The sequence below is a fragment of the Aptenodytes patagonicus genome, chromosome 3 (assembly GCF_965638725.1).
Source record: "Aptenodytes patagonicus chromosome 3, bAptPat1.pri.cur, whole genome shotgun sequence".
NCBI lineage: Eukaryota > Metazoa > Chordata > Aves > Sphenisciformes > Spheniscidae > Aptenodytes > Aptenodytes patagonicus.
This window is the reverse complement of record NC_134951.1, coordinates 118343438-118368679: the sequence shown is the minus strand read 5'-3', so window position 1 is coordinate 118368679 and position 25242 is coordinate 118343438. Positions and strand designations below refer to the sequence as shown.

Here is a 25242-nt window from a genome sequence, read left to right as displayed (position 1 = left end):
ACTTCAAGTAAATGAAATGCAACACAGCCCTCCTCAATGCTATTTTGTAGATGCCACATGACCTTTACTCAGAACCATATACCGCCAGCAAAGACCAACCATATCTCAATGAGTAAGAAGGCAGCGTGAAACTTTTCTCCTTAACACCTGCACATCACTTGACACATTCCTTTTATGCCTCATAACTCAGGCACAAAGCTATACTTGCCCAAAATGTGATCCTCTTCAGCATTTTTCCATTGTGTTTTTGCCAATAAACGTGGTGACAGGGAAGGAAAATCAGTCTTGTAAAGAACAGGCTAGCTTCAGCCCAACTAATTTCTCTTCATAAATTATCCTGAGCTCGTTTTCTACACATTCAATTGCTTAAGATCCATTAAGATCCACATAGTTACCTGAAACGGCTTTTGGTAAATTTCTTCCATAGCTAGTCTTCCATATTCTGTAAACAACTGATAGAAAGAAGAGTGTAAGGGTGCCACATATAAAGCACATTTTTCTACTGTAAAATATTCTGTTATGTCACTAGAAAATAAAGCATTTCATCTTAAATCCTATTATGGGTTGAGAATGGCCAATACACCTCAAGAACAAGTACACCAATCCTCAGTAAAATTCAGGAAGGAGACATGATTTCCACTGGTTTCACAGTGCCATTCCGTAACTGTCAATGCACCACAGCATTACGTGGGTGGCATGTGGGCTATTCTCGGAGGAAAGGTGGCTGCATGTCTCAGCAAGCCAGTTTCCAACACTTGTTTACTAGGCTAAGGAGGTAAGCCTGTCTAACATTTGCCCCTTACTTCCCACAAAAGATTTATTCCTGGAAATCTCAAGGAACTTGGCTAGAGCCAATGTATCAGACATTTAAATACAAGCCAAGTTCAGCAGCTTCCCAGATCTCTACTTCAGCCCATGACCTTAGCTGATAATTGTTCTTTCCTTCCAGTATAAAGGTAAGTGTCAGCTGTCTTCCTCTCGTTGCTTTCTCCATCTTTAATACCAGCAGCAGCATTCTTCACTGGACTGAGTGGGCCAGACAACCCATGAGAACACCAATTATGGACTGTGCTGGCTGTTTCAGCAGAGGTCAATACTGTCAGGTGTTGATCCATGCTTAACCCCCTTAACAGATCTTGGAGGTCGAGATGAAGGAAGCACACCAGTATCCTCTAGTATCAGGCAACTGTTCTGCATTAAAACTAACTCCTGGAACATCTCAGATAAATTTCATGGCTAAAAGGACAGTTCCCCCTGTCTTGATCACAAAGGCATCTGCAAACTTACAAGACTAATTTAACACAAATTAACTTCCAAGCCCTTGTCACCCTGAGCAAAAGCAGCTCTGAAGTGGCCAAGTACCCACATGAGACTGGCTCCTCTGATCCTAATTCCCTACCCCACTCACTTCCCTGCTACATGGAAAAGGCAGACAGAGACTAACAGTATTTCAGAATAACAGAAATTCCTGCTACAACAGAAATTCTGAATTTCCTTCCCTTAGCCCACGATTCCTTACCCCAACTTTAAATGCATGGGTGTCTCCTACCCACTGCTTGTATTTATCACCCTTCTCTTCCCTCAAATCTCACCCTCCAGTATAACAAAAAGGGATCGCTCTATTCAGATTGCACTGAGGCTGTCAAAGGACCAAAGTCATGAGGAAAGCCTGGCTTTCAAATAATTAGCTAGGGCTTTTTTTGTTTGCAGTGCTTCCTTGGGTTGTTTGTTGGGGTTTTTTTGGGGGGAGTGGGGTGTTGGCCCAGTGATACAACTCTGTTAACTGAGAACAGTATCACAAGACGGTGTTTAGTTAGTGCTCTTCTACTTCCAGTATTGGCAGCCAGACTTTTGCAGCACTGACCAAGACAGAAGTCCTTTCAATCAGAAGACATGTAAAACAGTTTTAAGCTGTGACAAGGTCATGGCCTGAGCACAGGCAGGCATTTATTAATACACAAGCTAGCCTTTAAAGCTACAGGCTTTAAGTTAAGAAGATAAGGTTCTTGCGCCATTCACATGAAGCCAGAATTCAGTGGCCTTTGACCACAATGTTCCATTAGAGACGGAAAACCCCACAGTAAAGAGAGGACAACTCGTTCCTGCTTCTGTTTCTAAGCAGAAATAAAACTCTAGAAGTTTCTCAGTTGAAAACTAGAGAAGGCTTCTGGGTAGAAAATACTCTTTCTGCCCTGACCCAAGCTCCCACATTTCTTTAGAAACCAGTTATGAAATACCATCCATTCTCCTATTTTAGAGAAAAAGGAGAAACATTGGAATTTTCTCATTAAGTACTTCCCATAAATCATTTTCCTTTCTCATCCTTTTGGGAATTTCAGAACTTACCACATAGAGAACAGACTTTAGAAAGATAAGATTTAGCCAGATTAGAAGCCTATACTATTTTACCTCTGCATTAGCACAGCAGGAGCATCATGGAGTTGATGCAAATAATGTTGTTATAGGTAGTACTAGTTTTAGCATCAGGTCAGCTTTAGTGTTTTATATGAAGTAGCAGGCAGCTCCCAAATCACAGTTACATTAGTAGTAACTTCAAGAACAATGTCAAGACTATCAGTTCAGAAGCAGCTTAATATAAATTCAGCATATTCTTACCTGCAAATGTTGAAGGTCATCTTCCTGAATATTCTGGGACAAGTTGTATACCTGCAAGAGACAGTAAAAGAATTAGTGTAACATGAAAACATTATCTTACATTCATGTAGTCTCTTTTAGGTATCTTGAGTATTTTTACCCCCTCCAGAAAGTCTAACTACCCAAAAGTCAGCAACTAGAAAGGTGTCATAGAACGCATCTCAAACAAAACTCACTTCCTTATACAAAATGCTAGGGACAAAACCACTGCTGACTACCCTAATCCTTCTTAGAACGGCTTCTTTCCAAGGAAGCAAGCCATAAAGGAATCAGAGAAGACTGCTGAATGCTTCAAAATGCCACATCGGTGTGAGACAGGAGGACTGAGAAGGGCACGCCTGTGCCATCCTCAAGTCCAAGTGCTCTAGGATTCAGAGATCCAGCAGCTGCATCTCCAACACAGAAATGACAAGGTAGGTAGTTCACCAGGTTTTTTTGCTTTCAAATCTTCCCAGAGAAATCTGTTTTTATCCAGGGAGCTCATGACTGTTTCAATAGCACAAATACTGAACAGCAGTAAAACCTCAAAGATGCACCAATAACCCACAACTTATTGTAACCACAGGAACAAAACAAAAAAAAACAAAAATGCCACACAAACAAACAAAAAAACCCACCAAAAACAACCCCACAGGGCAGAAGTAGTGTTCTACATACTCCTGTTACTTTCATGTTGTAGCATGTCTGAAGAAGGTCACCCCTCAAAAACCTGCTCACTTTTGGCACATTTAAGGCACAAGCTTAAATGTAGTCTTGGGCATAGCACGAGAGAATTGTCAGACGTTTAACAGCAGCAGCAATTGTAAGTTTAGCTGATCGCAGTGTAATTTCACCCCAAACTGTATCTAAAGACTTAAAAATGACTCTGTAACACATCTGTACAGAAGCGGTTGATACTTTGACACCTTTTTTTAGGATTCCCCAGGTCAGTCAGCAATTTAACTCAGCTTGGCCTTAGATAACCTTGATTCCACAGAGAAACTTATGTAGTATACTACACTGAAAATAAGACATTAAGTATGAAAGCTTAAATGATAGTTGGAGGAAGATATGCAGGTGAACTCTCAAAGTGTGGCTAGAGAGATGTTCTTTGTATATCCAGGATAGAGGGTTCCTATAGCTGCCATTATTTGTCAGCACAGGTATTCTCACCTGGACAGAACTCGTCATGGTGCTCAGAGCAAAAACCGTTGCACAGTCTTTGATAGTGGATTGGCTATCAAAGGCACCTTGGGTATCCATGAGTAGTACAGCAACCTAGAGAGTTTTAGAGAGCAGCAATAGTTAACCAAATTGTTAATACTTTCAAACTCCAGGCCATTGGAATAAATTCTATTTCAAGTAGAGCAAGTCTCTGCCCCTACACCTACTTATTAAACATCAGTCAGCTCCCTGTGCACATGCCTATACATACCTACAGCTGAGTAAGCAACAACTAGAGGGCTATGTCATCAGCCTTAAGTCCTTGACCTTGCTACACTAGTCACCCTCTCCCACAGAAATAGCCTCCCTCAGCCCAGTAGGGGTGCAGTGCAAAGTAAGACAGCTCTTATTCACTGGAAGAACTTCAGTTTCAGCTGACAATCCAGCATAGTTCATTATAGCTAAGAGTGAGATGGTTACTTTTAAAAATATACCTGTCTTAAAATAATCACTTTCAGAAGAAAACAAGATAATTGATACTGACTGTCTGCTGGAATGACAAGGAATGAAGTGATCTTAATGATAAAAGTTAATCTGTCCAATTCCCATCTTTGGGATCTACTACAATTCCCTTCTCTTTCAGTTAGAGATGACTGATAAACAAGAACAAGTGAGTGATTTGTCCCCAGAGCACAAATAGATCCTCGCAAGTTAACTGTTTTTTAGCCAGAGAACTGTTTGGTTAGCTATGAAATTTGATAAAACTTCCTGCACGCCCCTAAGCCACTATCCATTTAAGATCTGTGTCCATATTAATTGGCCATCAGATGTTTCCTTTGCAAATGCAAAAGGTATGAAAGTTAAATAAGCAAGAGCTTATGGTTCAGAAGAACACGAATAGCTCACGATACACCACCAGTATTATGGAGTAAATATTTATTAACAACATTAACACTTTGTTTCAGCATGAAGATAAACACCTACAACCAAAGTTTATAGTTAAATTGACTTAGAGTTAAAAAAGATGCACCAGCTTTGACTAGAATAGAGTTAGTGCCTTTTATCCCACTGTTAGACTTAGTCCTTTTTTATGGACTACCTGTTAAACTCTATGGAAGGACCAGCTTCCACACACTGAAGCTGTTTCCAGTACTTACAGCCATGCATTACATTTCACTAGAACATAGCTACAAGCTAGAACACATTCTCACCTCTCAAAAAACAGTGTTTGTTACAGACCTGTTCTTATCACAGCGTTTGTCTATATATGGTATTTACAGCCATTACAGTTTTACAACATCCACAGGATAACCCACCCATCAGCCTGGACAGAGGAGACTTTGCCAAAACAAAGTACTCTCAGAATGGGACTATTGTTGGAGAATGAATCTTACAACACAGCAGAAAAATTCATACTTGCACTGGTAATAAGGTTTCCAAATACGTTATACAGGTACTGAATGCAAAGGAAAGCAACTGATGTTTGAACTGCCTCCATGAAACCCATGGCATTAGAGGCATACACAGAGAGGCAAAAATCCTTACATACACCTATTTAAGTCAAGCACTTACCTTTGTTCCATTGGGTTTGTCAATTACGAACACTTCACTCCAAATCTGAATGCCAGTGGTTTCCCGTTCACATCCACCTCTCCATGTAAAACCAGTCAATGGCTCAGTGTTTCCACCTATCCAGCAAGGAGAAGTCTACAAAACAAGAGGAGAAACTTATTTAAAACCAAGGAGAAGATTTTTTTTTTTTTTTAACATGCTATGTTTTAGCAGACTTCCACATTGTTCTCTCATTTTCCTCAGAGCCAATTGACAACACTACACAAAATATCAAAAACACAATGCTACTCTGCTGTGTTTCAAGGATCATCCAAAGAAATGTTGTTCGAGCCTACTATATTTCAGCAGTTGCACAACTCTTCAGCCACTGAAAAGTATATGGGCACAGCTTTCAAGTCTCAAGCACTCAGAGCTAATGAGAACAGCTTAGTTTTGTCCACTGATTGCACTTCACACTCATGCTCTTCTCTCAGTTGAGAGAACTCAGTTCAAACACAGTTGTAAATAGCATGTATTTTAACTACAGGAACAGCTAAACCTCTGCAAGGAACAAAAAACCTGATCTTGACTTAATCCTCTCCCTTTCCCCTCAGAAACAGGTCAACTGCTGAAACTAGCTAAGCATCTAAGCCCCTGCACTAACAGAGGCCAGCACAAGACTCCCAACACCAGCTTGCAGAAGCCAAAGAGAATAGGCAAGGACCAGATCTACAATCTATACTTGTCACAGTTACAAGATACTTTTCCTAAGTGATTGGGATTCAAGAGAAAAGGTCATGTTGAGAGTTTGATACATGTCAATGAATCCATCCATATTAAAGTTTTATTGGCACAGTGCCCACTTTGGGAAAGGCTATCAGAGTTAAGTACAGTTTGCAGCTAACATTTCTGGCTGATGGCACTGTAACAAGGTCTTCGGTCCTCAAGGACAGGCAACACACAGCAGTGGCTCACGTAGAAGAATCCAGCCATTATATGAGCACATTTAACCCAGAAACATAGTTTATGTACTGGGCAAGTAAGGAGCATGAACAGATGCCCTGAAGAAGTTTCACTGTGATAGGTTTATATACACTGAAGTCCTACAAGAGAGAAGTGGTAGGCAGACAATAGTTTAACTGATGAAGGGGCTTAGAGAAAAACCTTTATTTCACAGGCTAGAACACAGCATGCTGGCAGAACAGAAAGAGACATTTAATGAATTTGTCTCTGACTGCCCAGAGAAGATTACCAGCCAGGAAAGTGTGCTCTTTGAGAAGGTCAGAGGGGAGACTTCTCAATTCACTAGGCTACGATCTCTACCTTGCTGACTCTGCACTGGCAGTTTTCAGAAAAGAGCTCAAGACACATCTCTTCACATCTCAGAAAACAGCATGAGCACCCAGGGGCTGTACAGAATATAAATATTTACTACAAGTAAGTGAAACTGCTTATTTCTAAAGGGGGATGGGAAAAAAACCTGCACATGTTCCTCATGCCTAGCAGCATGCAGAGAAAACCATACTAAGAGGGAAATGCAATCAAGCAGTTCTGCACCAGCATTCTCCCAAATGCTAAGTGCACACCATTCAGCTCTGCTATTTGGATCAGACATGGCAAAAGTAAATGAGATGAGCAGATAAAAATGTAGAAAATGAACATAGGTATCCAAGTGAAGAGAACCACAGCTCTTTACAGGTAGATTGTTTGCGGGTTTTTTCTTTTTTTTTTGGGGGGGGGGGAATGTTTTGTTTTGTTTTGTCATGCACATACACCTCTACTAAAGAGACTAAGCAAAACCTGAACAGCTTTCCCCTGGAGTTTATCCTAGAAGATGCTTATGCATCCACTGATCACTCTAGAAATCAAAGCTCCAGGCCTGCTTTGGGCTTCAGTACGCTCCAGGATACAGTTTTGGCAATGCTGAATCATATTTCACAGGTATATGTCAATGGACTGTAGCTTTTCACTTTTTCAGAAGAACCTGTTACGTTATTCAACAATATGTTCCATTTGTCATTTATACAAGAATACTTTTACCCAGTTTGGTCCAGAAATTATCCTTATTCATAGCAATTCAGACCTAAACTACACAAATCTTTTGACAAGTCCCTCCATGAGCACTAGATATAACCACACTTGATTTCATATGTGATTCATGTCACAGGAGACTTTGGTGTCTTAGCAGGCACAACTTCAGCTGAAGCTGCTTCATCTTGTGGATGATGCACTTAAGCCTGTCTGAATGACCTTTGCATCAGTTTGAAGCACTCCTAGCTTGTTACCTTCGTCTTTCCTTAGTTAAAACTCAGTATTTTAACAGTCTGCATCCATCAAGCTGGCTTGAAAGATATTCAAGAGATGGGAGGGGGGAAAAAAGACTTTGTTCCTACATGAAATCAAGCTAGAAGTTGCACTACAATTTTGTATCAGTCACCTAAAAGATAACCTCTCTAAATAAATTCCACACTAAGGAAAGGACCAATGCAGCTTTATTTGCATAGTGCCATTAGTACACAGTGCACCTTGCAGATTAATACAAGCTAAGAAGGTCATACCCCTGTAAAAAAGCTTTTAAATCTAAATTTACTAGTGTTACTGCACCCAACTCGTAATAAGGCTTAAACTGCAACAAAGATCACAGGATCCTTGTAGCAGTTTGCTGAGTACACAACTGGTGCTGTTTTGTGGCAGATTATTCTGTTCCATTTCAAATGAACAATCATAACACTAAGCATCAGTGCTTGAAATGAGATGCCCACCTCCCTGAAGTTAGTGATCAATCTCAGCCATGCCAAAATCCTACCTGTGACTTCAACTGACACGTGAGATTTTTAGAATAGTAACTTATCACATGACCTCCAGCTCTTGGTTTAAGACAAGAAAATGGGATTCTGAAGTATTTTGGCAGGTTTTTCATCATGCATGTTAATATCCACAGGGAAGGATATCCCAAAATTCCTTGATTAATGTACAAACTGAATGCAGATGCTTTAGTATTTTGTGCAGGATCCAGTATTTAGTTCACAGAAAACACAGACTTGTAATTAAGCCTGACTGAACATGGAGTGATCAGACTAAAGAGTACTATAAAACTATACCAAGGCCTCCCCTCCTGTACTGAAATTTGCATAAGCATAGAGGATACCATTTGACTTGATACAATTCAGCAGTGCTCAAAAAAGGAGGTGTTGCACTTATCTTCTCTCATCCCCAACTCTCATCAATCAGTTTGCAGCAGCTCTGATACTTGTCAAACTCCTTCCCTAAGCCAGTTTACATCACTGAGCTGGCAGGAAAACAATTTGGCAAAGCGCAGTGTCTTCTGATGCATCACTGAGTTGGATCACCTCAGCTAAGGGCCTGCAAGCATTACAGCTTCAGAATGCAAATGCCTGGCCAGAAGCAGCACGTAGAGAGCAAGACCCCTCTGCTTTTGGTAAGAGATAGCTATTGCTGTAGATGGCTAAGTTTGCCTTCATCTTCAGTTTAAGTGAAACAAATGGTATTCTGAAGGACACCTATAGAAAACTGAAAAAAAGTGATTGCACAATAAAGGGAACAGAGAGGCATGATATTACACAAGGCTTAAACAGTGTTTCAATCCATTTTGCTTTATGAACTTTTGTTTTATTTCACAATCTGAAAGTTAGAGTATTTGCTTAAAGCTTACCCCTTCTATTTCTGGAAGGAACTACCTCTACCCAGCTGTCCTGGTTTCAGCTGGGATAGAGTTAATTTTCTTCCTAGTAGCTAGTATAGTGCTATGTTTTGGATTTAGTATGAGAATAATGTTGATAACACACCAACATTTTAGTAGTTGCTAAGTAGTGCTTACACTAGTCAAGGACTTTTCAGCTTCCCATGCTCTACCAGCTGAGAAGGCTGGAGGTGCACAAGAAGCTGGGAGGGGGCACAGCCAGGACAGCTGACCCAAACTGGCCAAAGAGACATTCCATACCATGTGATGTCATGCTCAGTACATAAACTGGGGAAAGCTGGCCCGGGGGGGCGGGCTGCTGCTCGGGGACTGGCTGGGCATCAGTCAGCGGGTGGTGAGCAATTGCATCGTGCATCACTTGCTTTGTCTATTCTTCTTATAACTACTACTATTATTACTATTATTATTATTATTATTATTATTATTAGGATTTTATTTTATTTCAATTATTAAACTGTTTTTTATCTCAACCCACAAGTTTTCTCACTTTTACTCTTCCGATTCTCTCCCCCATCCCACCGGGGCAGGGGGGAGTGAGCAAGCAGCTGTGTGGTGCTCAGTTCCTGACTGAGGTTAAACCACGACACCAGCCACCATCTAGCTCAGACTGCTATACTTCTTGGGAGTTCAGGTTTTTTGTTTGTTTGTGGTTTGTTTGGGGGTTTTTTTTGTTTGTGGGTTTTTTTGTTTTTAACATAAACAGGACACTAGAGGGTTTATATACACACACAAAAGGCCACCCACTGAACAGCTATGTCAATGAAATGTTTATTCCTCCCTAGGTTAAAGGAGTCTTAAGAAGTCAGGAGCACCAGCTTGCTACTCTGTATTCCTCCTACCATATCCTCAGTGTCTTTCTTACAGAGCTCTTGGCAAATCAGTGAGAAGAATTCAATAGCAGGCACTACCAGGAGTAAGAGAAAGGAAGTCTTCATCTGCCGACTACCAGTAGCTTCTTTGCAATATTCCCATATTTCCTGTAACTGCAGGGTTCATCTTGATTTCTCCTCAAACCAGCTAGCACAAAGGTAAAATAGATGCAGTCGTGGTTAGTTTCTGTTACCGTAAATTCCAACTCCGAAGAACGGTGACCAAAAAAGGAACCAGTTCTGTTTTTTTAAGAGTTTCAAAAAGCAATAAAACACTGAATTGTCAATATTCACTATGCAGATTAAAAGAAACACACCACAACCTGTGACAGGCAGATGTGTATGTTCACAGGAGGCCCTACCCCACCTTCTCCGTATCAGCCAAGAGTTCAAAGTATAGTAGACACAAGACAACACCAGCCAAAAGCTACAAACTAAGAAAAGAAATTAAATTTTGGATCAGGCATTCATTAACCAGTGACTTAAAAGGATTTAAAAAGTTCCTGGATTATGTTCAGAGACACATTCCAGGCAGTAAACAGGAGACTTTCTCCCTTTTGCCATACCTCAGATTTCAGCAGATTTAGTCCTCCAATAGCTACCTGGTAAGACTCTTCTTTTTGCAACAATGGGAAAGCTAGCACTACAATATGATTTCAGGAGATCAAGTCAAAGCAAGATTCCTCCAAGCCACCACTTGGATGAACCCTTCCCCAAAGCTCAACTAGAAGGCCACCACCGTCCCTCATTCAAGTTCTTCTCATGCTCACTTACATCAGGACACCAATAAGTTCCCTTGATAACTGCAGGAAAATTTATACCAAAAAACTGTCACTTAAATACACTTCTTCACAGAGTAGAAACAGAGTAGCTAGCTTCCCCATCCCCCAATAAGTAAGAAAAGTTTGACCTGCTATATTTGTGCTCAAGTCAACAAATACAATGGTAAATGACTAAAATACCAAACTACTTTTCTCCTGCAGGGAAAATCCAAATTACTCACCCTGTTATACATATATCTAAGCATGAAGTCCAGCAGAAAAGATTTTCCTTTGCGGAAAGCTCCTGCTACAGACACAACTACTATGTTAAGATCCTTGATGTGTTCCTGAAGCAAGATTTTTTCCAATGCTTCTTCATCTAATTCAAAGTTATGGTCATCTTCATGAGCAAGAACAATCTGTATGGGGCGCGGCTTATCCAAATCCACCTCATCATCTGAGTCTGGCAGGGCATCTGAGTCAGGTAGGGCATCCTCCTCTTCTTCTTCCTCATAAAGCTTACCTGCAAATTGACAGGTTACAATACATTAGTAAGTCAGAGCTTAGGGCACTAGACGTTTCTTTGCAGTGAAGCCTTGAGCTGGGCTTTCATTCCCAGCAGCAAGAGTGATGTTCTTGGGAACGCACATGTGCAGACAGTGAGATCGACAGCAGTTCCCTGTCCATTTTCATCAGCTTTGCATATAGTCTACCTTTCAGGTATTCATCATTCTCTATGTTTTAAGAAATCACAAAAACTGGTTTTCAGCATCAAAACCCCTTTTAAAGGCTTCTTAAGTATAAGTTCCGTTAAAAATCAAGGGCCTTTTCTCCCTTATCTGGAAAAAATTAATTAGTTTAAAATAAGCTCCAAAGAGGACCAAAAAAGGCCATTTTTACACCACCACCTTCTTATACTATTATAAGGGAAAAAAAAGAAAAAAATAAATGTTTTCTATCAGTTTTGCTTGCCAACATGTACAAGCAAGACCACTGATCTAGTATATAACCCCAGGACTACATACATCAGCTGATGACTAAGTTCCTCTAATTCCAACACTTTACACCTATTTCAATTCTCAATACAGCACAGACTTCAGAGTGCCTATTCACTACTTGCAAGAGGATAAACACCTGAGCATGTGCAAGGCCTAACACTTCTAGGGTAAGAAAAACAAAAACCATTGAAGTAGTTTCTGGCTTCATACTCTTCCTGTGACATGTTATTAAGCAAGATTTAATAACAGTAAGTACCAACTCTTTCAAAGAGTTAAGAGAATATTTTATACACAATTTAAGAATCAATACCCTTTCAGGATCAACCAGTAGCTGAAAGAACTATAACTCAGATGAGATTTAAGTTACTAATGAATGATAAATTAAGGTAACATGGCCCTTCAGACATACGGCACAATAGTACCAATATCCTATTTTCCTGACTTCCAGAATTCAGGAGTTACTGGGTTAGAGGCCTAAAAGAAAACCCAAACTGACCTGTTGTGCTGGTTTTAGCTGGAATAGACTTCATTTTCTTCATAGTAGCTAGTATAGGGCTATGTTTTAGATTTGTGCTGAAAACAGTGTTGATAATACAGAGATGTTTTCGTTACTGCTGAGCAGTGCCTACACAGAGTCAAGGCGTTTTCTGCTTCTCACTCCACCCCACCAGCGAGTAGGCTGGGGGTGCACAAGAAGTTGAGAGGGGACACAGCCGGGACAGCTGACCCCAACTGACCAAAGGGATATTCCATACCATACGATGTCATGCTCAGCATATAAAGCTGAGGGAAGAAGGAAGGGGCGGGGGGCATTTGGAGTGATGGCATTTGTCTTCCCAAGTAACCATTACGCATGATGGAGCCCTGCTTTCCTGGAGATGGCTGAACACCTGCCTGCCAATGGGAAGCAGTGAATGAATTTCTTATTTTGCTTTGCTTGCATGCATGGCTTTTGCTTTACCTATTAAACTGTCTTTATCTCAACCCATGAGTTTTCTCACTTCTACTCTTTCAATTCTCTCCCCCATCCCACCAGGGGGGAGTGAGCAAGCAGCTGTGTGGGGCTTAGGTGCCAGCTGGGGTTAAACCACAACACCTGTCCAAGATTAAGTCTCCTCTCTTGTTCAAGTACCACAACACTGAAGTTTGTCCCACAGCAGAAACTAACTCTACCACTGGCCTGATTCCACTTTTCCTATCAAGCATCTGGAAGCATTTTTGTGCTTACAGAATTGTCTCCAACTCCAGATTTACATTTTGCCATATTCTATCAGAACCCCATGTGCACAAGCCTGAGTGAGGCACCTTCCTAGCAGTTACTTATCCGGGAACATCACTGTATGAATTTAAGTATGTTGGACTGCTAGTCATGCTTGCATTTCCAAGCATTGCTTTAATGAAGACAAAGCAGCAGCCATCTCCAGTTACTTGATGCATTGCACGCAAGTATGTTACATGGTCCCCATGCTTCCTGTGGAAGCAGCCCAGAAGCGGTGATCTCTTGCAGGATGTGTCATGAGGCACCATGGAACACACCACAGTTTAATTCATTCATGGCAGAGACCCTGCCAGTACCCACAGGACCTGCCAAGTCATTCCTGCCGGACTTTGCATCCTAGATACCATCCTCAGCAAAAGACTTACGAACAGTGCTCCAACACACTCTGTTTTGTGGGTATAATGAGACATTTGAGTTATTACCATGAACTTGAAAAACTGGTAACATGGTGACCTTGGCGTTTTTCCAGCGGCTCTCTCTTTAGCCAGTTCTGACAACATTTCACTTCATTGCAAATCAGAGAGGACATTTCCATTTCCAAGCATCGAATCTGTGCTGCCTCAAAGGCCAGTGGCACTAAATCTTAAAAAAAAAAAAGGTTTGAATATATTAAGCTAGTGCAGTACTTGGTTCATACAGGAAGTAAATGTGAATGCTTAAATCCTAAGCAGCTAGAACTGAACTCCAACATTATCCAAGTGGGTGGGCAAAACAGCCCCTAGCATCACCCTAACTCAAACTGGTTGACAAAGCAGGCCAAAAAATTCAACTGCACCACCAGGCCTGACAACTAGAAGGAGTAACTTTAAAAAGAAAAGCTGTCAACAGGACACCAAACTATACAAACTACATTGACACAATATTGGTCACCAGTTCAGAAGAAACACTCTCACCTTTGGCCTAAAGCTTTTGTATTCCCAGAAATTAAACAAGCCCTCTTTTTTGAAAGAGTTTGCAAAACAGGTTTTGCCCCATATAGGTAGCATCCTTTGTAGGCCAGAAAACTTGGGAGGTGAGGTATGAAGATTTTGACAGTCAGAAAGAAAGCCTTCAGCATCACAGCCTAGAAACATAAAGGGAGCAATTCTATTGATAAAAGCATTAAGCTTAGATAGCTTCAAGAAGAGAGACACACCTGTGTTTTAGCAAACATATTCATACAATGTATCGAAGCCTCTGCTTCTACATATTCTCCAGGCAACAATTTTAACTTGATTACTTAAAACAGCCTTATATTCTTTTAAACACATACTTCACTTCAGCTGCAGTAAGGTATCAGTTTTGTAAACTAAGGCAGACTGTAAAAAAGTCTGAAGCAACATCTGCAACTTCTCTTCATTCACTTGAAGCCTGACATTAACCATCTTTTCCTACCTGGAAGTCATCAGAAACTTAGCAGACCTCAAAGCACAAGTTGTAGCAGCATTCTTCTGCCAGTGCAGAGCATAGCCACCCAAAGCCTCTTCAAGCCAAGAAGCTTTCCAAACAAACAAGTAGAGTGGTCTTTTATCATTAGTTATTTCTAAACAAGCAGATTCTCCCTATCACAAGTAGATAGTACTATCAAGAGGTTACACACAATATGCCCGTTAAAAGCTCACAATATCTTATTAATAGTATTCTGCACCCCTGGAGCTCACTTAGCTCAGAGGGGACAGGAGAGAAGATTCATCTTAGGCCCTATTCAATTCCTATTAGATTTCACTTACCAGCAGAAATTGGAAAGTCAAGTCCCAGAGCATCAAGTTGGGTTTTAGTTTGGTTTGGGTCAGGTTGGTTTGTTGGGTTTTTTTTTGACTAGCCAGCCTAATATATCTGAAAGCTCCCAACCTACCTACAGAAAAGACCATCATTGCCATGAATCAAGCACTTTAGAGGGTGGAGAACTACAGTGTTGACAGCTGTGAAGGAAACTTGATCCATCCAGAAGAGCTGGTTTGATAACTTCATGCTCGAGTTGCAGAGAACACCCTTCCCTTCAAGAGACTTTGAACTAGTTAGCACAAGTGTTCTGGTTTCGGCTGGGATAGAGTTAATTTTCTTCCTAGTAGCTAGTATAGTGCTATGTTTTGGATTTAGTATGAGAATAATGTTGATAGCAACTACTAAAATGTTGGTGTGTTAAGTAGCGCTTACGCTAGTCAAGGACTTTTCAGCTTCCCATGCTCTACCGACTGAGAAGGCTGGAGGTGCACAAGAAGCTGGGAGGGGGCACAGCCAGGACAGCTGACCCAAACTGGCCAAAGGGACATTCCATACCATGTGATGTCATGCTCAGTACATAAACTGGGGGAAAGCTGGCTGGGGGGGGCAGGCCGCTGCTCGGGGACTGGCTGGGCATCAGTCGGCGGGTGGTGAGCAACTGCATCATGCATCACTTGCTTTGTCTATTCTTCTTATTACTAGTAGTAGTATTTAATTTTATTTCAGTTATTAAACTGTTTTTATCTCAACCCACAAGTTTTCTCACTTTTACTTTTCCGATTCTCTCCCCCATCCCACAAGGGTTGGGGAATGAGCGAGTGGCTGTGTGATGCTCAGTTGCTGACTGAGGTTAAACCATGACAAAAAGTTAAGCATGTTAACTGTAAAACCAGTGCTACTGCTCATCCCAGCAGCATAATCAGCATATGCTAACCTGTCATGTGCGCCTAGGCAGATGTCTCAACCTTTTTGGTCCTTTATACTACCTCCTCGCTGCTTACCCTGTTACTCTGGCTAGTCACTGTCTCAGGCAGCACTGGAGTACTTTGGAAGCCTTTCTAGGCAGCTTCAGCATCCTGGGCAGAAGGATCACATTCCACTTCCAAGAACTACTTTCAGAGCAGTGTCTCAAAACAATGGTCAGGACAAGAAGTCCCACTTCACAGTCCAGTTTTCTGCAAAAGCTGCAGAAGCATTGTAGTAAGTTCTGTAAGTAGTTCATAAAATAAGCGTGCTGATAGCACTGTCAAGTCAAGCCAGGAGTTAATGAGATTCAGAACATGAAGCCCTACTTCTTACTCCCCCCCGGCCTTTTCTCACCTTCCCCAGCATGGTCAGTGTACTACTTGAAACTCAGAATTTAGGTGGATTTGTCCTAAAGCCCAGTCTAAGGACCACAAACTGCTCTACGTTCTTGCAATAGTCCAGTTCCAGCAAATCAGGCATAGGAACGGATGAGGACTAACTTTAGAAGAGGTGGCGTTCACAGAATGACCACCCCTACACTGAAGTGTTTCTAGCCAACTGGACAGTAATTTGGACTTGCAAAGCTCATGGCAGCCTCCCTATATAGGTCTCCATGACAACACATTCAGTACTGCTACAGAAGCAACCAAAGCAACAGACTTTTGTTGTTTTGGGAGGGGTTTTGTTGTTTGTTTTTTGTAGTGTCTCTTAACACTTTGAGAAGTCCAGTTCCATCCCAGTAATGGGGTTACGGACGCAGCACATCCACCCCATACATTCACACTCAGATAGTGATTTTTTCAGAGGCATGGCTGATGGCTCCTTGCACTGCATGCAGAACAGCCAAGCAACGCTGCCTCCTGCCAGAGTACTAAAGACAGGCTGGTAGATTCATCCAACTCACTCACAGGGTTGGTCTCAATGCTGCTGGAAATCCCCATGTGCACAGAAGACTGGACCTCAGGCTTTTAGTACATACAGAAAAGTTCTCATCTGTCAAAGCATATGGCATTAGAGCTTGTAGCACAGTGTTGCAGGCCCAGAAAGCCATAGCTACATTTTTCTTTTTTCAAGAAGTTCATCTGATCATTGAAGCTTCTGTACTACTGAACTAACATACTTGACTACAGTCATATCTACCACTCTGGCTGGAGCTGATGCAGAAAAATCATCAACTGGGCTTGCCCCTGAAGTCTGCCATCCATTCAGGCCTATTACTATAGCTGTTTACTAATCACTCCCTATTCCATTTTGGCTTCTTCCAACCTGAATCATTCAATTACAGCATGTGAGCTAATGCACTGTTCTGACTGTGCATAATCACTTCTTAACCCAGATCAAACAGGCTAGGAGATACAAGAGAAGCAATACTGTACAGCAAGACGCAGAAGCAGACAGACTTGAATGGAAGCAAATATAGCCAAGAGAAGCTACTATCACCCAGTTTCCCTATAAGCTCTTCACTCCACTCAGCAACAAATACAGCAGGACTACTACTGACACTCATCAGCTAAGTATCCAGAACAAGCACCACTTGTTGAAATGCTAAGCCAGATTTTGAGAACAGTAGCTTCTTGTGTATGTACAGACAATATTTCAACTGAACAAACTCAACTAAATAACCCGTTTCTTAAAGCATGAGGTAAAATGAAAAGCTAATTCCTGCTTTCCCTAAGTACACAGCTAGCAGCTGATGACCTATTTGTCCTGCAGTGTAAGAACATGGGAGTGAGAACAGTCAGCTCAAGCTGCGTGCTATGAAAATAAGAGACAGCCTACTTTAAATGCAAGTTCCTCCCTTTAAGCACATTAATTGAAAGTACCAACATAGTCACCTTTATGTTTCAACCCAAATACAGCTTGAGCTCATTAAACACATCATTCACATTCTTTCATGACAAAAAAGCACACACTAATTGCTAAACTCAGTTGGTTTTAGATACAGTATAGGTTTCTGATCAACAAGCACTGAATGACAACTACTAATTGCTTCTCTGGACAGTGGGTTGGACACAGACAGCTGCACACAGATGCAGCACAACATTAAAATAAATTTAAATCCCATTTGTTTTTTAGTGGCTTAAGACTTGGATTATGAATAAAGTCTAAAGAAGTCACTTTCATTACCGTAGATGGCTCTCATCAGTACTCCTTCCATTGCTCTATCACAAGGAGTTACAAAGACTTCACTCTGTATGTCTTCAAGATGGTAGTCTTAATATCTTGTTTGCACAGAAACCTGCACTTTGCTAGAAGTCCAACTTTAAATCAAAACTTCCAGTACCCCTAGATACTTCAGCTCTCAGCATCCCTGAACTCTTTTTGCTGGTGCTCTACAGACACCACAGGTTTGCGTCCATACAAAAGCAATCTAAGTCTCCCCCTCATAGTTCAATACAGATGCATGATAGGTTCCCACACACACATGAATGGTAAAGCAAGCTGAAGTGGGCTACACTAACCTCAAACCATCTGGCTTGAAATCTTGTTCTACCTCCATGGCCTGAGGGAGTTCACAGCTTGAATCAAAAGCTTAAAATAAGTTATCACGAGGAAACTGCTGCACCACATTTAAATGTAATGCATTCTCTCAGAGCTTCACCTAGGAAATTTTCCTTAGAAAGGAGACAAACTGTTTAAATGTTTCTCATTTTGGCGTAGTGAACTGAGGAAAGTGTAGGCATGTGTGAACTGAGTTCCACAGCATAGAAAAAAAAATAGGTTAACCTTCAAACCTTATTTGGACAAGGTAAAAAAATCTGGCACATCTACTGGAAAAAAAAAATCACTAGATTTAAGTCACAAAATCATCCTCCCCTTTCTCCAGCAGTCCTACTCCATGCAATAAACTCACAGCAGGACCCACATGAAAGCTATGGGGCTGCCACAGACCTTAATGCATCACTGCTTTCCTATTGCTGACTAGTAAATACTGCCAAGTAGCTCATTTTAAGGCCAGAAATAATTAAATGTTTTAAATATTTCAGCTATAAATAGGACTGATGAGCTAAGTTCCAAAGACTTGTTTGGATATCCAGTAAGATTGACAGAGGAGTAGCGGAGGGGGGAAGACGCGTTTAACTCTGTTTCTTCAGGGCAATGGGATGTTAAGGGACAGATCTAGAACTGTTACATAAACTGTGAGCAGAAGCACAAGTACCTGAAGCTACAATTCTGCCAAGGAAGGGGAAAAAAGATATTCTTATGACCTAGATACCTATGAAGCTCATAACTAACCAAACAATAGGCCTGTCTACTCCTAAAGTGCTTTAAATTGCTTCTCTGTTGAATGGTCTGCATGCATGCAGGAGCAGACAGCTCTCCCATAGCTAAGCAAAATACTGATAAACTGGCATTTTGCATTCTCCATTTAAGGGGACAGAAAAGCTAGAGGGAGGCTTCATTATAATGAAGAGGTGCTGCAAAAAAGTCAACCCTCAAATTCAGCTGTTTTCAGCAAATGCATACAAGTAAGAAAATACCAATAAGCAGAGACTAAGACAGAAACAGCACACTTTTTAATATATATAAATAAAAGGATTGCTTTTCTGAAAGTACATCATGAACTTAGTAAGAAAGATGTTTCTCCATAGCTACAAGGAAAAACTTGGAGGGTAGGGATAGCGACAAAGCATGCTTCTCATCCTTCTTCCACTCTGCCTAAAAACCACAGCTATTATTAGCACATTCACTGAAGGACCTAACAGGATCTCTACCCACAGTAAGGTTTACCAGTACTTTTCCAGCCCCCTCAAAGAATGCTGCTTTAGAATACTAAGGCTAAAGGCAGATGAAAGCACTGAAAGGTCTCTTCCTTGCCTTTTCTCCCCCTTCTTACCAATCCCCCAGGTTCTTGAGGATGGGAATGAGAATACACCGGATCTGAGAATACCCTAGTTCACCATGGACTCTGGAAATGGCAAGTGAAAGCTCTTCGTGAACACTGCAGGCTAACTGGATCCTTGCAGGCCACACAGATTTAAACTAGGCAGACTTCTGCTTGTATTTCACAGTGATTTTATTTAAGGTTGTTGCTCACCCAAGAAGATTCAGTCAGTATTTTCTAATTGGTTTAGGCCATAACTACATTTTATGTACCTTGTATGTATTCCTCATGCCAGCAGCTGATAATTTAAACAACAATCAGCTAACCCAAACCAAGATTTTGAATGAGAAGGATAGGGAAAAAAGAATAAGGTAAGAGATGCCAACTGCAATTACCTCACATTTGATCTTTAGCAGCCAGAATAGGTTTAGTCACCCAGCTGCATCTGTACCATGGCCACAGAGGAGCTCAGCAGCAAGCAAAGCAAGTGCTCACTTTTGCTGTACAGGGAGGTATGCCAAAGGGCCGGTTTTCATACTCATTTCCAGGATAAACAAGCTGTTAGTCAGGAACACCAACAGGTTTAAGGAAACAGAGCAAGCCGAAGAGGCTTTAGTTTTTCCTTTTTGATCAAACCATGCTTCTAACAATCTGAAGCTTCTAAGCAAAAGTGATCTTTTTAGCCCAACCTCCAACTCGGCTTCCCACCTCCCTTTAAGTTCCTGCAGCTAAGAGAGCCTCACAACCAGCTTTTCCAGCACTGAACTCCATAGTCGTGTTTTAATAAAAAGTTCTAAATTTCATTTCAAAGAATAAAGAGCAGTACAGGGAGAGACTGGGTTTACCTTAAGAAACTGCCTTCTCTAGATCTCATAGGTAGCAAAACTGATACAGTAACAACCTTCAGACACCTTCAGGGAGTATTTCAATTTCTCCTCCCTCTCCCTCCTCAACTGTTCTTAACCTGGTAGTGTCACTAACATACCCAATGAGATGAAAGGGAAGTGTGACTGGGAGAAACACAACATGTACCAATACAATTAATGCCCAGATCAACGATGTGAATCAAAACAAGAAAAGCACCCCACACAAGTCACATTTAGAGAGAACTGAAATAAAAAAAAATAAATCACATTTTGCATGTGTTCACTTTATCTCCACTGCAGGAAGAGATTTTTCTCACACACCTATGATAAAAGTAGTTTTCATCGCAGTCCCTGCTGTAAGCACGTATAGAAAGAGGCCTGGGCTGCCGTATCACTTTCCTGCAATTAACCCATAATAATTGATACAGCACCTAACCATGTCCATATATTTCAGAGCCCCGCACCTACTCTCCACAACTCCTGAGTCTCTGCCAGACATCATTTCTGTTGCTGCACAAAAGTCCCTTACTAAGGCAACAGCTCAATGTATATTTATTTTGCCAACAGGACAGTGACAGTAACTGCCTCCTCCTCTCTCCCCTGTTGCTTCTTCAAGCCTGTTTCAGTGGCACAGCTGAGTCTTAACCACCCACTCACACAAGGGCTCTCCCACTCTTTCCCATTTCCAGCACCACGCAGTACCACACTGCCTTTCCTGCTAATTTTGCCACATATCCAATGCTGCTGAGAGTAAAGTCAGCTAAACAAACCAAACCAGCAGAAAAAGCAATCCAATACGAACAGTTTTCTACAAACTGTATCACCTCAATAAGAGTCCAATGAGCACTAGAGCTGAAGACAAACAAAAAACAGAGCTACGCAGCTTCATCTGCAGGGCATTGGGTCGGTTCAGCTGTACTGTTGAACAGTACAGGACTGCTGCCCTCTGTGTTGGCACCACTGTCCTAGGTCCAGGCACCAACTTATCTTGAACAAACACAAGGTGATGTGCTGTGCACTCTACAGCCTCTGAAACAGCTGCACCAGCACAATTGAGGGGGAGGCACAAGCTGCTTGACTGGGCACTGGTGCCAAAAGAAAAGTTCAGCTTTGTGACTACAACCTAGTTAAGCTGGAAAACTTCTCCAGACTCTCAGAACTCACAAGTACAGTTAAGAAGCATGTTCACGTGGAGACTGACTTAGTGATATGTGATAACACTGCAAAGATGGGTAGATAAATGGGCTGTAACTGGATCGGACTGTGTGTTGCCAAGGATTTGTCTAGATCTGAAAGAGTTCAGATTTAGGCTGGGCTAGCCAACACATTTGTTAACCTTCACTTAAGAAGGTTAACAAGGTTTCCTTCTTTTGCAAATGGAGGTTAACACTAGTTTCAGTTTTGTCAATAACATAGGCTAGGATGTGTAACTGGTGGGAACGTTCCTACTGTATATACTGTACCTGCTAAGAGCTGTCTCTACTAAGGAGTAGATTAGAAGAATTTTGATTTCAAAATCACCAGTTAAAGTTGTCACAAGGATGCTGTAAAACATTTACACTTTAGTAGCTCAGTTCCACACAACAAGCACCTTCGTATCAGTTCAAAGGGCTCAAGACTTACCTACTTACTTAAGCTTCTTTAACATCATTCATGACACTTGTTACCACAGAAACCTCAGCTACTGCTAGCAAAACAAGAGTCTTAACAACAGGAGCATTTTTGGTTTTTAAACAGCATTTTCCTGGGGCAGCAAATGCCGTAGTTATGTGTACGCTAATGACTGCTGGCCAGTCGAGCCTAGTGGTGATTATAGCATTGAGGGGAAAAAGAAGAGAGTAATCCCAGAGGTAAGGCAAGCCACACCATCCTCCCGAAAGGAACAAACACAGAAGGGGAGCTGGTTACTACTTCTTTTTATGTCAAGTTTTCAGACTAGTCTGAATACATCTAGCCAATCTAACTGCTCTTCTACAGGACAGCACACCATACCATATGTTGAGACTACAAATGGTTTAATACCCATCTTTCACTTGGGTGGAGAAGGAAGAGGGAAATACAACTGTCTGAAGACTGTATGTTTAACAACCCCCTCCAACCAACAGTTTAGTCTTTGTAGATCATATTTATTGTTCTCATTCTGTGGATCCACGAAATCTTTCCTTACAGCGTACAGAAGACAAACACTGGGGAGAAAAGTTTAGGTTTAGGAGATGAACCCAGAGATAGACAGCAGTGTGCTGCTCTTTAAAGCTCACAAAAGCTTAATCTAGTCAGTTCTAATGCACTACAGAAATAAGAAGTCAACAACAGTTCAGACTACAGAACAGCTCAGTTTGATATTTGATTAATGAAACAGTGATATGTCTACAACTCAAAGTACTTAGACTGAGACTCTAAGAATAACATTCAGTCTATCACGAGCCAACTTCCAACCTCTTTAAAAGCACCAGATTGCATTTTAAGGGTCTTCTCAAACAAGCAGGATTCCTAGTAGCATCTGAAGGTTCCACAAGTATTTAATCACATCTGCTATCTAAGTGTTCATAGTGGATAGCGTGTTTGTTTTTCCATTGAAAAATTCAGCTTAATAGCAGAAGTTGCACTTCTTAATGCTCCTACCACCATTATTTTATTTTGAAAGATTTTTTTTTGCCTTTTAAATCTCAGAGCATAACGTGGTAAGTTTTCAGTAGCTACTTATTTCTACAGTACTACTAGCTCTGGAAAATACCCCAGTTCTGTGCCCCAACCCCCAAAAGCATTACTTACTGCACTTTTCTAAACAATTTCTGTACTAAGAAGTCTGACATACTAGCATTTAGAAAGATTTCCTTTTAAGTATTTTGTACTGCATTCCCTCCCTTACCCCCATGACAAGCTTAAGACTTTGTTGCTTGGAAGATAAGTGATAACTGCCTTGAGGGCAGCTTTAAGGCCATGTTTAGAATCACACTGCTGTCATTAACAAGAACAATAACAATTCTTTAGCATTCGTTCAGAATTACAAAGTATTTAAGAAATTTTCTCTTAAAAGCAAGATGACTTCTTGTTTTAAGAAAGTGATTTGGTTATGTCAAGAACCTTAACCTAATTTTCCTACAGCAGTCATTTTCACTACTATCCTATGTCTAATCAATACATTAAAGGAAGCCAAGCTTCTGCCTCAATGCCTAGCAGTTCATGTACTTCGAGTGACTGTTCCTCCCCCAAAATCAGTACTGTGATTATTTCCATATTAGGCAGAGGATTGACAGATGGTACCTTTCATTTCCCAATTGTTTAAGGTTCCCCAAGTAGACCACACTACACAGACCAAGATAAATAAACAGCCACCAGCAAAAGCCAGGAGACCCTTTCTTACATTTACCTGAGGAGCTGAAAATGCAGAAAGGGTTGAGGAGGGAGGGGAGTAAGACACAGCATGCAAGTTTGCAGGCAGTAGTATCATAGGATTGGGCTTACAGAGACAGTTAAAATAACTGCACTTATTCTTCCACTCAGCAGTACCACCCTGTTTGAGAAGATAAGAGGTGAGAACAACTTTTCCAAGTACGCACAACATACAAGAAGTAGTCCTAACACGTCAGAACAAGCAGTTGACACGTTCTCCAACAGGTTTCTATAATTTTCAATCCAAGTAAAAAGAAAAAGCCTTGTTGTCCTGGAATCATTATATAACACACTGCTCAAAAGTCACTTCAAATATTTTACTGAGACCAATAAGAATTTGTAAATTCAACATGACTATCTCTAAGGCGATGGTGGAAAAAAAAAATTTATTATGATTTGACACTAACTACAGACTGGAACCTGATTCTGATCTCACTTGAGCAACAACTGCATAAGAGCAAATTATGTTCCACTCTCAAATATCAGTTTACTGGAAATTATGTTCTATGTTCCATGTCTGTAATCTGTACAACATTTTACTAGTTCAAGTCTTCAACTCTGCTGCCTTCCAGGTTTTGGCTTCGATTCCAGTCTTTTAAGAGAAACCTGCCAAGACTTGCAACAGCACACAAACCCCACCTTGCCATGCAGAAATCACTGGTATGTAGGGCTGAAAATGCAATCAGTCATTTGCTCATTGTCTGCACTGAACATAAAGCTGGAAATGCATCTAGAACAAGAAAAAAAATATTAGATGAGACATCTCCCCTCCTAGCAAAAGCATATCAGAATATCCCTCATACCGTACACAAGCTGTAAATAGAGGCCCAGTAACCAAGCTGTAAGCTGAGTCCTTTTCCAAAAGGCACTTCGTGCAGTCTTACAGCTTTGACAGTTCTTTTATATATTCCTCCAGGATACAGAAGAGCAGCACGATTCTTTTAAAAGAAGCTGGTCTTTCATAAATCATTTCTGCAGAGGGCCAAATAGACTTCTCTTTCACATTATATTTGATTTCCTATTAGCCCTGATCATGAGTTCATCAAGCTGGCATCAAACAGGAATTCCAATACCCAGTTTACCTGCTTTCACTCAGGTAACTTTTGTCAGACCGCCCTGGATGCTATATGGTTCAGTAATGCCATCTTTGGTGTCAAACATTCTGCTTTAGGTTTTTCCAATCTTGAAGAGGAGCCAGCTACTAACCATTATAAAATTAGCATGGCTATTTTTTCTGTTTAGTTAATGGGAAAGGGAGAAGAGACTTATTTAGCTTCACAGATCATAGTGAGCAGAAAGATTTACTATTCTCACACTAAAATGAGATACAAACTAGTCTTGTTACCTCAAGGAGTAACATCCCCATGGAGCAGCTGGAATTCTCAGTGATAGACTCCAGGCAAACAAACTAGATAGCTTTAGGATATGTAAGCTCATGACAACCTGCTGTTGTAATTCATTACGTGAATTTAACAGCTATGGCACTATAATAGCATATATGTACACTCCC

At 41.0% G+C, this 25242-nt stretch overlaps 1 protein-coding gene across 5 annotated transcripts in view; it reads right to left on the bottom strand.

The window, feature by feature from the left end:
• ATL2 (atlastin GTPase 2) overlaps nucleotides 1-25242 on the bottom strand; it is a 45331-nt gene that overhangs the window by 12888 nt on the left and 7201 nt on the right. For 4 of the 5 annotated variants that reach the window (XM_076334907.1, XM_076334911.1, XM_076334908.1 and 1 more), the window contains exons 2-6: nucleotides 10943-11223; nucleotides 5371-5505; nucleotides 3808-3912; nucleotides 2617-2667; nucleotides 396-452 (exon numbers count right to left, since the gene is read on the bottom strand). In XM_076334907.1, the coding sequence (XP_076191022.1) occupies nucleotides 396-452; nucleotides 2617-2667; nucleotides 3808-3912; nucleotides 5371-5505; nucleotides 10943-11223 (629 nt within the window). Of the gene's footprint in view, nucleotides 1-395; nucleotides 453-2616; nucleotides 2668-3807; nucleotides 3913-5370; nucleotides 5506-10942; nucleotides 11224-13399; nucleotides 13471-25242 lie in introns of those variants that run through there. The other variant, XM_076334910.1, reaches the window with a different exon arrangement.